The 15,132-nt window shown below is 29.5% G+C and overlaps 1 protein-coding gene across 6 annotated transcripts in view; it reads left to right on the forward strand.

The window, feature by feature from the left end:
• Positions 1–15,132, forward strand: part of LOC126734838 (protein dead ringer-like) — a 235,509-nt gene that overhangs the window by 72,141 nt on the left and 148,236 nt on the right. For 5 of the 6 annotated variants that reach the window (XM_050438607.1, XM_050438608.1, XM_050438610.1 and 2 more), the window contains exon 3: positions 5,602–5,826. In XM_050438607.1, the coding sequence (XP_050294564.1) occupies positions 5,602–5,826 (225 nt within the window). The remainder of the gene's footprint in view (positions 1–5,601; positions 5,827–15,132) is intronic. The other variant, XM_050438609.1, reaches the window with a different exon arrangement.

The raw sequence follows: 15,132 nt of genomic DNA on the forward strand, positions 1-15,132 counted from the left end.
AGTTAGGACATACGTTTATATGGAAAAAAGTTCTTCTTTTTGGCTGAATAATACGCCCTTGAAATCTATATGCACTCAATTTTGAATCACCCTGTATAGCTAAATGTCAACTGTCAACTTGAGGAAAAATTACTTGGAATGCCTAAAATAAATGTTGAGATTGCATGAAATGCCAAAAATATAATTTGAAATGGCTTCAAAGTTCTGGAATAAAACAAAAATGACCCTTGAGTCTCGAGAGCATACAAAATATGACCTTCAAACAAATTAGCGAAGCTTAAAATGACTACTAAAGTCTGAAATATCTTTAAAATTGCCTCCAAAAAATCTGAAATATAAAAGACGCTTACATCAGATGGCTTCAAATTTCATATTAAAATCGCAAAATCACTTCACATTCCTGGAATAAAATTTGAGATAATCTGAAATGTCTGGAATAAATTAAAAATATTTCTAAATTCCTTGCATAAAATAACAAATGGCATCAAATACCTTAAATAGAAAAAAAACTACTTTATATGACATCGAAGAAGTTTAAATTTCCCTTAAGTGCCTAGAATAAAATTCAAAATGGCTTCAAATGCTTGAAATCAAAACAAAAATTATTCAACCAAAAGTGACTTTAACCGCGAAGAAAAAATTATAATGACTTCAAATACCCGGAATAAAAATTAAATTAATTCCAAGTGACTGGAATCTACACATATTTTTTTTTATAATAATTTTTTGTTTAATTTAAAAAAAAAAAGAATGCGTTAAGTTAATTAATGAAAATTAATAAAAAAGCATTAAGATCTTTCTTGAGGACCAAACAATCCTTCTAGGTGCTAATAACCTGAACGATCTTCATGTTATCAGCAAACAGGAGACAGTTGCTTAAGATTTCTGTGACTATGTCGTTAATAAAAATAGAGATAGCTGGTTGGGACTGTTTGGTCAGGGTTGAGTTAGCAGTACTTACAAATAAAAATAGAAAACACGATATGGATTTATATCTTAGTTTATTAAGTCTGAATGTAGTTAAAACTTAATTTTGAAGGTTTTCAATAATGGGTATAGATCAACCAGTATATTCATAACGAAAACTGTTTTTTCAGCAAATAATGTTGATTATGATTGCCTTTACATCCAGAAAAGAGAAGAACAAAAATACCTTGGTATAATTCTAGATCAGCATAGAGAAAAAAATGAAAACTCTAAGTCTCGGTCTCAAAATATCTTTTTATATCTATTAATCAGGTAACATGTTTCGCTAATAAAGCATCATCAGACCTTATAGCTAGGTGACCTGCTAAGTACTGACAAATAAAATTTAAGTCTGAGAATAGTCACATATTTTATAATAAAAACAATAACACGGCACAAAAATTCAACAAAAAATATAAAAAATATAAAAAGGAAAAAGCGTGACAGGTGCAGTATTTGACATTTTTATTTTACGTAGGTCGCTTTGAGATAATGGACGAATTCTTTCAACTAGATCAGCATCTTAAATCGAAAGAACATGTAATAATGCTGTGTGCAGTAAAATAAGGAAAATGTTTTACAAAGCTTATTAAATTAACCAAACTGATTATTCAAATATATAAAGATTTAGAGGAGTCGCTGCTTAGGTATAATTGCTTGAGGCAGTGCCTATGAAAATACCTTTAATTTACTACAAATTTGTCAAAATATGTTATTAAAAATAGCACTTAATAAACTACCTTGTTACTCAACTTTTTAATTGTCTGCGAATTCTGACTTACTTAATCTTCGAAATTTATACGTTTTTGGTTGTCTATGTTTCTTATCAAAAGACAAATTAATTTTTACTGAAGTAAATCATTTACATCAAACTAGGGTAAATGTTAAACTAAATGTAAACTTTACTTCATCTATTTGCATCACAAAGATCAATAACTTATTTTATGCCAAAAATGTACAATTTATCACCTTCTTTACTAAGAAAAATGTTGTATAGAAAGACCATATTTAAAAAGAAGTTAAAAGTGTTTGTTTCTCAAAATCTACAGTTGTTGAATCTACTTATTTACTAATAATGCGTAAATTATAGACAACTATTGCAAAACTGTGGTGGTTGGTATTGATATTTTTATAGTTTAAAATGTGTAATTAAAATTATCAATTAAAAATGAAAATATTCATCATTACACCAGATTTATAAAAACTCTTTGAAAAGGACACCAGTACAAGGTAAAAGAACCTGTTTATCAGTACTCGAATAACTTTTTGAATTTTTGAGGTAATATTGCGCATAAGCCAATTGGACTAGAGCATCATTGCTTGCAACAATTTTAAGTTTCACGATACCCATTGTATTTATTACTTTAAGTAGGTACTGCTGCTCTATTCTATAACATAAAATATAATATCCTAGGCTATAATAAAGTTTCTTTTTGTAACTTTACTTAATATATTTCGATTTAATTTGATCTAAAAATATAATCAAAATAATTCCAAAATGCTAAATATTAAAAAAAATAGTATAATGATTATTCTACAAATTATTTATTCACGCAAAACCTATAACGAGTAGTCGACGATTTATCGTAGTGTATTTTAGTTGCACCAAGCACCCTGGGGGCAACCGCCTAAAATAACAATAAATAATAAACTATTGCCGCAGATAAAGTTATTATCATTATTATTAATATTAATAATAAATGTTAAACTATCTCCTTCTCCCTCGGAGTGTAGTGTAATCTAAAGAAGTGAGGTAGAAACGCAAATCGCACGAGAGCAAAATTACCGGAGTGCCCCGAAGGTAAATTTAAAGGTAATCGAGAGATTAATCACGATCGGTTAATGGCTTTTGTCTCTCTCGGTGATATAGTGTAGCCACGGATATTAATAACCGTATGTCCGTGATGGCGTCGATAAATTTCTGACAAATAAATAAAATGCCCTCGTCGATTGTGATATGCCCTTAACAAAAAAAAAAAAAAAAATTCCCCACGCTGACAGGGAGCATTGATTTGTTTTGATCGTCAGATCGTATCAGCACTCGATGCACGTTTTTTTTTTAAGTGAAGGATGATCAATGTGTGGATCTTCTTTGATTTTTTTCTTAATTGGATAATAATACAGTACAAATAAACCAAAAAAAATTCCAACTAACCAAAAATATACTTATTATGAACTCATTTACTAATTACGTACTTTCCTTTCTTAGATATAATAGAAATTTTTGCTTCGTTTTAATCGTCTGCACATCGATAACCTAATCAAGAAATCAAAATTGAGTCAAACAAAAAGTCAAAATTGGGTAATGTCATAGTAAAAGAAAGAATACGAAATTCGTGTAACAAATTATTTCTATAAATTATCTTCAAAATTAATACTATATCTTATCCGCTGTATTTTTTGTTTATAATTTCGTAAATCTCTCTTCTACCCTGATCAAGTATCCCGGGTTGTAGTTTTAATTCGAATAAATATAAAGAATTTAAAGACTTTAGACAGGCTAGAAGTTTCTTGTTCACATATGCAACGGCACCGAAATTTATTCAAAAAGATGTTTGCATATTTTTCAATAAAGGTAAGCTAAAGTGTTTTTTATGGTTGCTATTCTACACACTTCATACCAAGAGGGAGGGTCTTTAATAAACTTTTTACGCCTCAAAGATATACATATTTGCGTGAAGGAACTTAACAATCCTGACAGTATTGTAGTTACGGAAATACTGAAAAAAAATAGGGTTAATCGAAGTGAGAAATAAGGTTAAAAGCCTCAATAAGCCGTTTAGTATTGAACAAATTGGTTGAAGAGAACTTTGAAAGAAATCAACTATATTTATCAATTATATTTACAAAAGCTAAGTGGAAATAGGTTTTGCATTCATATTTCTATATTATACTTGACAATTCGTAATTAAAATTAATACGTATAATAAGGCTTTTTCTTATATGATTTTTTTCAGTGTAAAATTAATAAAGTAAACTTTTTCACTCAGGTGTCCTAACTGTTGATCTCCCACTAAATATTAGCCCCTTAATTGTTGAAGCTTAATTAATTTTTATTTAAAAACATGATATAAAACACTCCAATCTTTGAACTGCCGAAAGGTGGAATCGTGAAATTTGTAGCGTTAAATCTTCTAATAAAATCAATGGATACCTTCACAGTTCTGGAAATTGACAATTTAATAAAATTAATAATGTTCAAAGGGACAAAATGCTCATATCTCTGAATTGAACGAAGTTGGAGTTTTAAAATTTGGAACATAAAATGTTCTAATAAAATCTTTGGACACGTATTTCAGTGTTTTTTGAAAAAAATTAAAAAACATGACATAACAGTTCTGGAAGTTGACAATTTAAAAAAAAAATTAAAGTGACAAAATGCTCATATCTCTGAATCCAAGAAAGTTAGAGTCTTGAAATTTAAAACATAAAATCTTCTAATAAGATCATTCGACACCTACTTTAGCGTTTTTCCAAAAAATTTAAAAAACATGAAAAAACAGTTCTAGAAGTTGACAATTAAAAAAAAAAATTAAAGTGACAAAATGCTCATATCTCTGAATCCAAGAAAGTTAGAGCCTTAAAATTTAAAACATAAAATCTTCTAATAAAATTATTGGATACCTATTTCAGCGTTTTATTAAAAAATATCGAAAAAGAGTACTGGAAGTTGACAATTTATAAAAATAAATAATAATCAAAGCAAAAGTAAAGTGAAACCAGAAGTTTCTCATTTTTATTAGTTTTAATTAAAAATGACTTTTCTCGGAAGAATATATGTCAATACTTGTAACACCAAAGAAATTGATAAATTTTCAGTACTGCCATGACAAAAAAATAATTTAATGACAAAGTTTATTTGGGCCCATTTACCATTTTGTCAATATTAGGAAACTTAATGAACTTTGATTCTCAATTGCCTTGAATCTAGAAAATTATGTTTTTAGATGTCGAAGGCGCATTCACCGGTTTGTCAATATTAGTACCAATCAAAGTTATTCCTGACAAAATGGTGAAAGTACCATAATAAATTATTTGATATTTTTATTGAAAATCGAAGGTTGTTTATTTGTTTTTGTCACTATTTCCCATGCATTTTATTTAATTATTCTCGCCTTATTTATGTTGCTACAACAGTGAGTTAGAAATCCTTCCAATTTTGACAAAATGGTGATAGTGCCACAATAAATTATCTGACCTTACAAGTAAAAATCAAACGTGTCTTATAATTTTTTTAAGAGTGTTATGTGCAATGTGTTTAATTATATTCGGAATATTTATGTAGCTATACAGAAGTCAATTAAAAATCAGCAATTGACGAAATGGTGAACGCGCCATAATAGGAAGTATTTTGATCCTCAACTGCTGGAATTAAGAAAATTAATTTTTCAACTCTTGAAGGCGCATTCACCAATTTGTCAAAATGGGAGCCTTTATTATAAGTATTATTAAGAAAATTAATTTTTTTTTTTTAATTAACTTTTAAATACAAGATCTAAAATTCAGGCTTCCATTACATTAAGCTGATCCATGATCACCAAGGTACTTGAGCTTAATTTAAAGAATCCCACTAAAATCATCATTTATCACTAAAAAAAAACAACAATTCTAAGACCGCTTTTCCCTCTATTTCAGGACGACTACGAAAACCAAAGAAACCAACTGAACTTCCCGCGTCCACAAGAGGGCGGAATCCCGTTCCCGGTTCCATTTCCGTTTCAGCACCCCGCGACTGCGTTTCTTCCACCGATGGCACCTCAACCCCAACCTCCCTCCTCGGGCAGTTCACACTCTTCAGAGGGAAGCGCCTCCTCACAGCACACCTGGTCTTTTGAGGAGCAATTCAAACAGGTGCGTCAGGTAAGATCTTACGTTTAAATACACAAAAATGCCTCCAAAAAAAAAACTCTTTGCAAATTTATTGTGAGGAAATAGTCCATTAGTGAAGTGGTAGATTAAGGTAAAATAAAAATTGTACTATTGTTTATTAAACATCATTCAACTTTTATCAGCAGAAACGTGTCGAGAATTTTAAAAACTGAATGATGTTTAATAAACAAGTGGAGTGAGACTGTAGGTTTTTCATTTTTTCTTCTTGCAAATTAATTTTGAAAATTTGGGTGTATGTACATAAGAAGAACTCCCTGCTGCTGCCAGTGAACTATAAAAGGCAGACGGTCGTGAATTATCGCGTCGTAGGAGTTATTATATTTTAATATCGAGCCGGGGAGATGCGACAGAACAACACTGGCTGGTATATACGGTATACCTACTCTCTACTCTCTTCTCCGAATGGGATACGAATAAATTTCAACGTGATTTAATTCGATTCGTATATGAATAAAACACAATCATATAATGCACCACCGCATACCCACCAGTGACAAAAAATTATACGGTTGCACCGGAATTTATCATTTTTAATTTCGTGGTTGTGGTGTAACGTGCCGCGGCCCCAGGGATCGAGAAGTCTGTAGGCGAAAATGATTCAAAGGAAAAGAAATTGATGTATAATTGTCTTTTTGAAAAAAAATTTTTTTGGGCCCTATTTTGACTCTGGAAAATAACGTGATTATGGAAAAAATGGTTGGGTCTCTTTCAGGCACTTAAAGTCTCAATTTTTACTTAGCTGAGGTAATTTTCCAATTACTTCGGTGTTGCCTTAACTTTCTGGAAGAGAAAAAAAATCCTGATAATTGAACACATTTCCTATTTGTTACAAGGGGTCTTTTTCGTGTTTTAACTCATAAAGATTAAAAAAAAAACGATAATGTGTTAAATTGGTTTAAATGTTATTGCAGTAATAAAATACAACGTGTTAAATTTAAAAATAGTATTTTTGATTATACGTCTGTTAAATATGGGGTTCTGCAGGGTACAGTTTTGGGCTCTTTATTGTTTTTATTGTACTTAAATTATCTTGTTGGTGTGGTAGAGCATACTAAAATTTAACAACTAACTGTCATGAGAAGGCTATAAATAATTATCTGAAACTGATATTTAATTGGCTATTTTTTTAATAATTTATGTCTAAATGCATTTAAATCTGTGTTCTGTTTATTTGGTAAAAAAGCAAAACATGTTGATCTTAAGTGTATCTCAGAGTAGCATAAGGTATTTAGGGGGTAATATTTGACCCTAATCTAAATTTGTACGATCATGCATCTACTTATTTAGAATAAGTAGATATCTAACATACACAAACCATCTGTTGTATAATAGTCAAGCCGCATCGTATTTGGAACTCAACTTTGTTCTACAATTTGCCGATCTACAAAATTCAAGAGTTTCAAAACAGAGCTATGAGAGCGACTCTAAACCGTCAAAGATCAATAGATAATATCTTAAATGTTTTCTTTAAACAAAAGATTTTAAATAACTTGTATCCAAATTATTTTTGTGTAAGAAGCAAAGTATTTAAAGATGTACAAAGCTATAACATTAGAAATAGAAAGAATTTTATTCTGGTGGAAAAATGTAAACCCAATCAATGGTATAACTCAATATTGCAGAACGGCCTTTATGAATTTAATAATTTGCCATTTTATAAAAAATTGTACAAGTTTAGGTATATTTAAAAAATCATTAAAAGAATATGTATTAACTTACCAGTAATTATATATTATTTATTTATTTTGTTTTATATGTAGCTCTTAGATAAATAAACTTATTATTTATTTAAGTATTTTATATGCCCCACCCAATTGCCTGAAAAATGAAAAAAAAATCCAGGCAATGGAAGATATTTCTCACTTTTTGAAAACAACTTTTTCAAAAATTTGACTAAAAATGCTTATAATTGATTTCATTTCTTATTTGTTGAATATACATAATGACCAATAAACTTGCGTTAACAAATTTTCTGGACGAAATCTGGATTTTTTCTGTCTGGGAAAAAAAAAATTCCAGGCAGTTAAGTCATTGCTCCTTTTTTTAAAAACTGTTTGTTGAGACACAGACCTCAGTTAAACTAATTCTTCACTTTTGCAAGCCGATTTTTTTCATATTGCAAGCGGTTCTTCAACTGCCTGAAAAATTTAAAAAAAATTGAACATTTGGACTTTTCCTACAAATTTTGACTCAGTTGAAGTAATTTCTCACTTCTTCAAAACAGGGTTTTCAGAAATTTAAGTTGTTGTTCAACTGCAATTGAAAAAAATTTTCGAACAGTTCATTTTTCAAGTCATTTTTAATTTTCCGAAAACAGTTTTTTCAAAAATCTGGAATTTTATATAATTGAAGTTATTTCCTATTTCTTGCTCTAGGGCAAAGTTTATTTATTAAAATGCAACTTACTATATAATTTTTATTTAAGTAGTTTTGCATAAATTTGCCTTTTAGTAGAAGCAGGTGTGGAACAAACAACTTTGAGCTATTCCTGGATTTGAAACCATGTAATTCAAAAAATTTTATTTGGATTTCCCGATATTTTAATTAAATCTTATTGATGAATATATTTTAAATATAATGCTTCTTACTTTATATTTTTTGCTTAAGTAGTTTTTGAGTTATTTGACTTTTACTAGGCGCAGGATGGCTAAAGACCAATCTAGACTTGAATGCCTATAACTGAAAGAAAATTTATCTGGATCATATTTTCCCTTTAAGAAAATTTATAAGATAATCACTTCATAATTTTCACTTAAGTAGTTTTTGAGATATTTGCTTTTTAGTAAAAGCAAAAGAACTTCGACCTGTTCCTGAACTTGGAGCCACGTTACTTTGAAACTTTAATCTGGATCACTTTATATCTTAAATAAAATCTGTATGCCATTATTTTCTTAGTATAAGGTAAATTACTTGATATTTTTTAACCAAGCAGCTTCTGAGAATTTGGCCTTTTATTTAGAGCATGTTTGCTAGTTTTAAGTTATGTAGAATTTACATAGGGTTTTGCTTAATGTCGGTTTGTAATGGTGTTTGAAGAAGTTCAAAATCTTAAAAACTAATGAGAATATTTTTATTAAATAAATAAAAGAAACACACTTTAGCATTGTTGATTAAGATTCAACATGCTAAAGGGTGAACAGACCATTTCAGGTACAAATTTTGGAAATATCCGTTTATTTAAGTAATTGTGCTCAAAAACGATGTTTCATCTTAAGATTGATTACTCGCTTTAGAGTCAAGGCTCTCAAAAAATAATAGAGCTACCTTTATGAAATAAAAAGCATAATATTAAGAAATGTGAAATTTTGCTTTAGGTTCTAACCGGTCTAGGTAACATTTTCTGAAATATTAGGAATTTTAAGCAGTGATGCCCAAAAACCATAACCTTCAAGATTCGAAAGTCCAAAATCTCAAAAATTAATAAGGATATTTTTATCAAAAAAAAGCATAATATTTAAAAATATATTTTCTAGCATTTTTGATGATTTTGATTTTATCTTCAGGGTGACCCCCTGACTTTAAAGTTGGATTACTTTTTACCCTTAATGAAATTTATAAAACACTGTTCATTTAATTAAACGCGACTTACTCCCTATTTTTAGAAGATATGGAAGAAGAAGTTCTTTTTGCCTCAACTGCCTAAAGTGATGGAAAAGAAGAAAAAATATTTCCAAGCAGTAAAAATAATTTATCACAAAAAGTAGTAAAAATTACCGCGAAAAAATTATTTTTATTTTGATGTGCAGAAAAATTCAAATAATCATAACTTTTAAACCAGTCAAATCAAATAGTTAAACACATCGATCAACTACCAAAGATGTTATGTGATTATTTTATACCCTAAGAAATATACGACGTAAATCACTTTCTTGCCACCCATAAGCGAATCAAAATCGAAATTTTATTACCGAATTATGACCCAGTCCCCCTATACGTATCAGGACTAATACAGTCATAACACCGGGTCATTTTAATCGATAAATTAGGGGAAACGATGTGTGTTTTGAAAGGTCCCAGACTAAATTGTTAATTTAAAAAGTGGCGATCGTCACGATCTAACTTGTAAACAACTGACCATACTCTGTTTCAAGTTACGCTATATGCGTATTAATGTATTTTGCTTATTTTGTAATTGGTGGTCTTATGGTGGCCAAGTTTGTATTGTCTGGGGTCCTTTACACCTACAAGTCAAGGCCAAATAATAACCGTTAAAGGCATCTGAACTACTCGAAATATATTAAAAATTTTTTATTGAATATTTTCCCGGATGAAGTCAAATTAGAAACTGATTTCAAGTCTTTGGAAAATATATATTTCTTGCAGTATAGACTTAAATATGAGAAAAAATCACTTTAAGGGCAAAACATTTTTTCTCAATATAATGAAAATAGACAGTAAAAAATAAAAATTAAGCGAAGATGGCCCATTATACGTTGGCAAATCAAGCCTCAAGCTCTTCACCTTTACTTAACCCTAAACTCAACATAATAACTTTCATAAATTAAAAAAAAAATTGTGAAATAAGTCCTAACCAGGTGACTAAGACGCTTAAAAAATATATTTTTAATTTCTTAGGTCACATTGAAACCACGTAAAGCATTAAAGCTTCAACTCTTCCTTCAATCCCCATAATTCCCTTTTACTTATTTTAGACGAAACCCCAAAAATCTCAAAACAAATCTCGAAACGTCTATAAATTACCAAAAATTCTAAAATTAGTAGGTACGCTTAAAGTCGTCCTGACGATCAAACAGACGGAGTTAAGTTTTCGGCAAACGAGTGCATTAGTTGGCGGAACCCCTCGTCTTAAATCGATCACAAATGTCAAAAAGTCGAAAATAAGTTGATATTAAGGAGCATTTGCCTATTTCTGGAAGTGTGTCTAATAGGGGTGAACTCGTGCCCTTGAAAGACACATTTCATGTCCCTTATTTATAAAGGGGGCAAAAGGTCCATTGGAAATCCATTTAGGACCATATGTTTGTCAATAATTATGTTTCTTGCATCTATTTATAGTTCTTTTTTTGAAATTCTTCAATTGCTTTTAATAGTTCTAGCTGTGAACAAAAATAGAATAAGGTCTTCATCATATGGACTTAATTTCATGATTCTAGGTGTAGTAGGTCAGTTTTTGTGAGGTGAAGGATAACTTAAAATTTGCTGAAGGAAATGTGTTGAGACCAATTAACTTAATAAAATGGGTTTCGTTTTGTGTCATTATCTCTGATTGTTTTGGGGATATTTCAAGTCCCCTTGCTCCATAAATTAAACTGCCTCATACATGTTGTACCTACGTTGTTTCTCAATTTCGTTACTCCAAAATACACTATTTAGATATCCTATAATTCTGGCTTGTCAGCCAAATACCTTAAGCTGGACCAGCAAGGATCTACTGGCGTGAGGCAAAATTAAAATGCTCGTTACTCCTATTACAAAAATTTTAAAAGATTCTTGTAGATAATCACTTGTACTTAAACTCTGATTATAATAGTTAATACTGTATATCAGTTAATAAAAGAAATATTAGTGATTGTTGGTCTGGGGCTTTTTTAAGGGGGATCTTACATCCAAGATATCTTTAATGGCACTTAATTTAGAGCATTAGTAGTTATTACAAATATTTTAAAGCAGATCATTTTTTATGGAATAACGTTTATTTTAAGATTTTATTTTTAATAGATTAGAGGTTATCAACCAAAAACATTGAGCTAGAACCAGTTGATGCCAGTCAAAACGTCGTTGTTCTAAACTATTACTCCTATTGCAAAAAATTTATATAGAGAGGGTTGATTGTTTCCAAAATTTTAGAAAAATCAGTAGAAATTAAGTTCTGAAAATTTCTGCACATGTTCCAAGGATAATTTGACTGGACATCTATTTCAGCGATTTGTAAAAAAATAAGAGTTTTGAGAATTCATTTTTTATTTCCAAAATTTACAAAATGTCCATAACTCAAAAACCAGTAAAACTTAAGTTTTAAAAATGTCTATACAAGTTCCTGCAATAATTTACGTACACACAGTTTTCAGTGTTTTTCAAAAAAATTAAAACAAAAGTTTATAAAAGTTAATTTTTTTTCTAAATTTACAAAATGTCCATATCTCAAAAACCAATAAAAATAAAATTCCAAAAATTTATTTACGTATTCCTGAGATTATTTGATTGAAAACATATTTCAGAATTTTAAGAAAAAATTGTCAAGGTTTTGAGAATTTTTTTTGACAACATGCCCATATATCAAAAAAAGTGCAAATAAAATTTTTCAAATTTCTATACATATTCCCAGGATGATTTGACTAGAAACCTATTTTAACGTTTTTAAAAAAAGTATACAGAATTTTGATAAGAAAATAGTTTTTGGTAAGGACGATTTTTTTCCAAAAATTTCACAAAATACTTCAAACTCAAAAACCAGTAATAATTAAATTCTAAAAATCTTAACACATATTCCTGGAATAATTTGAAAAAAAAATTTTGTAGGAATCGATTTTTTTTTTCAGTTCAAGTTTCACAAAATGCCTATAGTTTCCAAAACCAGTTGAAATACAATTTTGAAAATTTTTACACAAATTCCTGGTATAATTTGACTGGATCCCTACTTCAGGGCTTTTCAAAAAATCGACAAGGTTTTGAGAAAAAAAAGATTTCGATTTTTTTTCTAAAAATTTTTTAAAATTTCTACACGTGTTCCTAAGATAATTTAATTAGGCGCTCATTTTAGCATTTTTTAAAAAATTTACAGACTTTTTAAGAAAAAATAAATTTTCGGAGAGGTCGATGTAAATTTTTCGAAATTTTATAAAATGCCCAAAAACCAGTAAAAAAAAAATTTTCATACATATTCCTGAAATAATTCAACTACACACCTGTTTTAGCGTTTTTCAAGAAATTAACAAACTTTTAATAAAAAAAGATTATTTTTAAAGGGATCGATTTTTTTTTAATTTACTTGGTTTTTAATAAAAACCACGCAAGTTTTTTTTGAAAACCGCTTGCGATAGGTATAAAGAAGTATGAGTAAAAAAGAGTCAAAATCAAGCAGGGCATCAAAATATCTAAAGATATATGTTCCATTCAAAAAATCAAAGGTGTTGCCGTTTTTCTATATAAGCGGCAACGCTTAAAAAAATATTTTAGACCGATAGAGCATTGTCTGTTACTTCATCAATCACCCTGTATAGCCAATGATTTGTAAGAAATCGTCTATATAAGTCTAATGACTCCCGTAAGTCTTAATCTGATCCAAAAATATTTACAAAAATTTAATTAAATTTGAACGTACGGGTCCCGTATGTATGACCAACCGAACAAATTAAATGTTTTCGTAAATTAATTGGCCAGATTTTATTATGTGTCATGGGGTTTTGAGAGATGCACAACTGGCAAACACATGCCAAGAACAACCGGATGCGCCGTGCCAACGATCGATTTGATGGAATTCATATCGCGCACGTTTTTAAAGGGATTTCTTTCAATTTATTTCGTATTTAAATAAAAAAGTCATTTGTATCAAATTTTTATTGGGACTGGTGTGAATTTTAAGAAAACTTGTAAAAAACCCTTCACTGAATATCATGCTTTAGTTCCATAAAAATAATCCAATTTGTTCTTGAAATTTTGAAGTGGGTGGTCACTTTGTAGACCCAACATCTCTACCTAAAAAGGCCAATATTTCTTAAATTTTTACTAGCGCTGGTGTGCACTTTAAATAAAATTGTTCAGAACTCTTTAGTAAATATCATGCTTTTTATTTCATGAGAACAGTCGCATTAGTTCTTGAGATTTTCGACTTTGAAGTGGATGATCACCTTGAAGACCCAACATGGTCCTTGGAAATCACTATTTAAAAAGACCAATACTTCCTAAACTTTCATTAAAACTGGTGTGAATTTAAAAAAAAAATTATAAAAAATCTTTTACTGAATATCATATTTTTTATTTCATGAGAATAGTTCTATTTATTCTTGAGATATTGGACTTTGAAATGGGTGGTCATTTTGAAGATCCAACATGATTCTTCGACCTCACTACCTTAAAAAGCCAATATTTCCTAAATTTTTACTAGGATTGGTGTGCAACCTTAAACGAAATTTGTAAAGAACTCTTTACTAAATATTATGCTTTTTATTTCATGAAAATATTCCCATTAGTTCTTAAGATTTTCGACCTTGAAGACCCAACATGATTCTTGGACATAACTACCTTAAAAAGGCCAATATTTCCTTAATTTTTATTAGTACTGGTGTGCATCTTAAACAGAATTTGTATAAAACTCTTTAGTGAATATTATGCTTTTTATTTCTTGGGAATAGTCCTATTAGTTCTTGAGATATTGGACTTTGAAGTGGGTGGTCACCTTCAAAAACTTAACATGATACTTTGACATCACTACCTAAAAAGATCAGTATTTCTTAAACTGTTACTAGGACTGGTTTGAACCTTAAACAAAATTTGTAATTCCTATTTAATTAAAACTAAAGATAGCGTTTATCTGCAGTTTGGAAACTTTCATGTTTGTAAGTATTGGATTGCAAAGGCCAAGAATTATAAAGAGCTGTCAACTGTCATTTTTTAGTTGTTTAGGATTCAAGAAGGATCAGTACGAGAGGTGAAACTGCCTAAAGCAGGAGAAGAAGAAGAGGAGGAGAAAACGTGCACAATGTCTGTTTATTTGAACTTTTTTTTATAAAATTTAATGATTTATTTTCTATGTCTTTATATGATCAAATACATGGAACGATTCGCCTCTTCCCTTTTTTTAGCTCTATAAGGCGTTTTCCATCCAAGGACTCACAATTAAGAAGAAAAAGATCTGTTCATCGTAATATTTCATTTGCCATTAACTGCATATTTATTTAGTAAACTGATATGTAAATATTATAATTTATAAAAGTTGCTTTAATAATTTTAAACCTTGACTTAAAAATGTTGGTCAATTAAGCCAAAATAAAGTTTTATCGATTTAAAGATGTATCATTTTCTCACAAGTAAATATGGGTCAAATACACAATAGGTAGATAAGATGAATAGGTAGAGTTATTGTTATTACATGAGAAATTTAATATTTGAGTTTCCTTGAAGTTTTCAATGTCTATTTATCCGTGAGACAAAGAAGAAAAAATGAAAAATGCCATAAAACCCCATCAAAATATTATCGTAAGTGAATAAGAGGACAAGATCCAACTGCTGGCGTACATATACGCGCTGTAGTAAAGTCTTAATTCATCAAATGATAGTTCCTTTGATACCGGATTAACGATTTTCCGAACTTTGATC

The sequence above is a fragment of the Anthonomus grandis genome, chromosome 4 (genome assembly GCF_022605725.1).
Source record: "Anthonomus grandis grandis chromosome 4, icAntGran1.3, whole genome shotgun sequence".
NCBI lineage: Eukaryota > Metazoa > Arthropoda > Insecta > Coleoptera > Curculionidae > Anthonomus > Anthonomus grandis.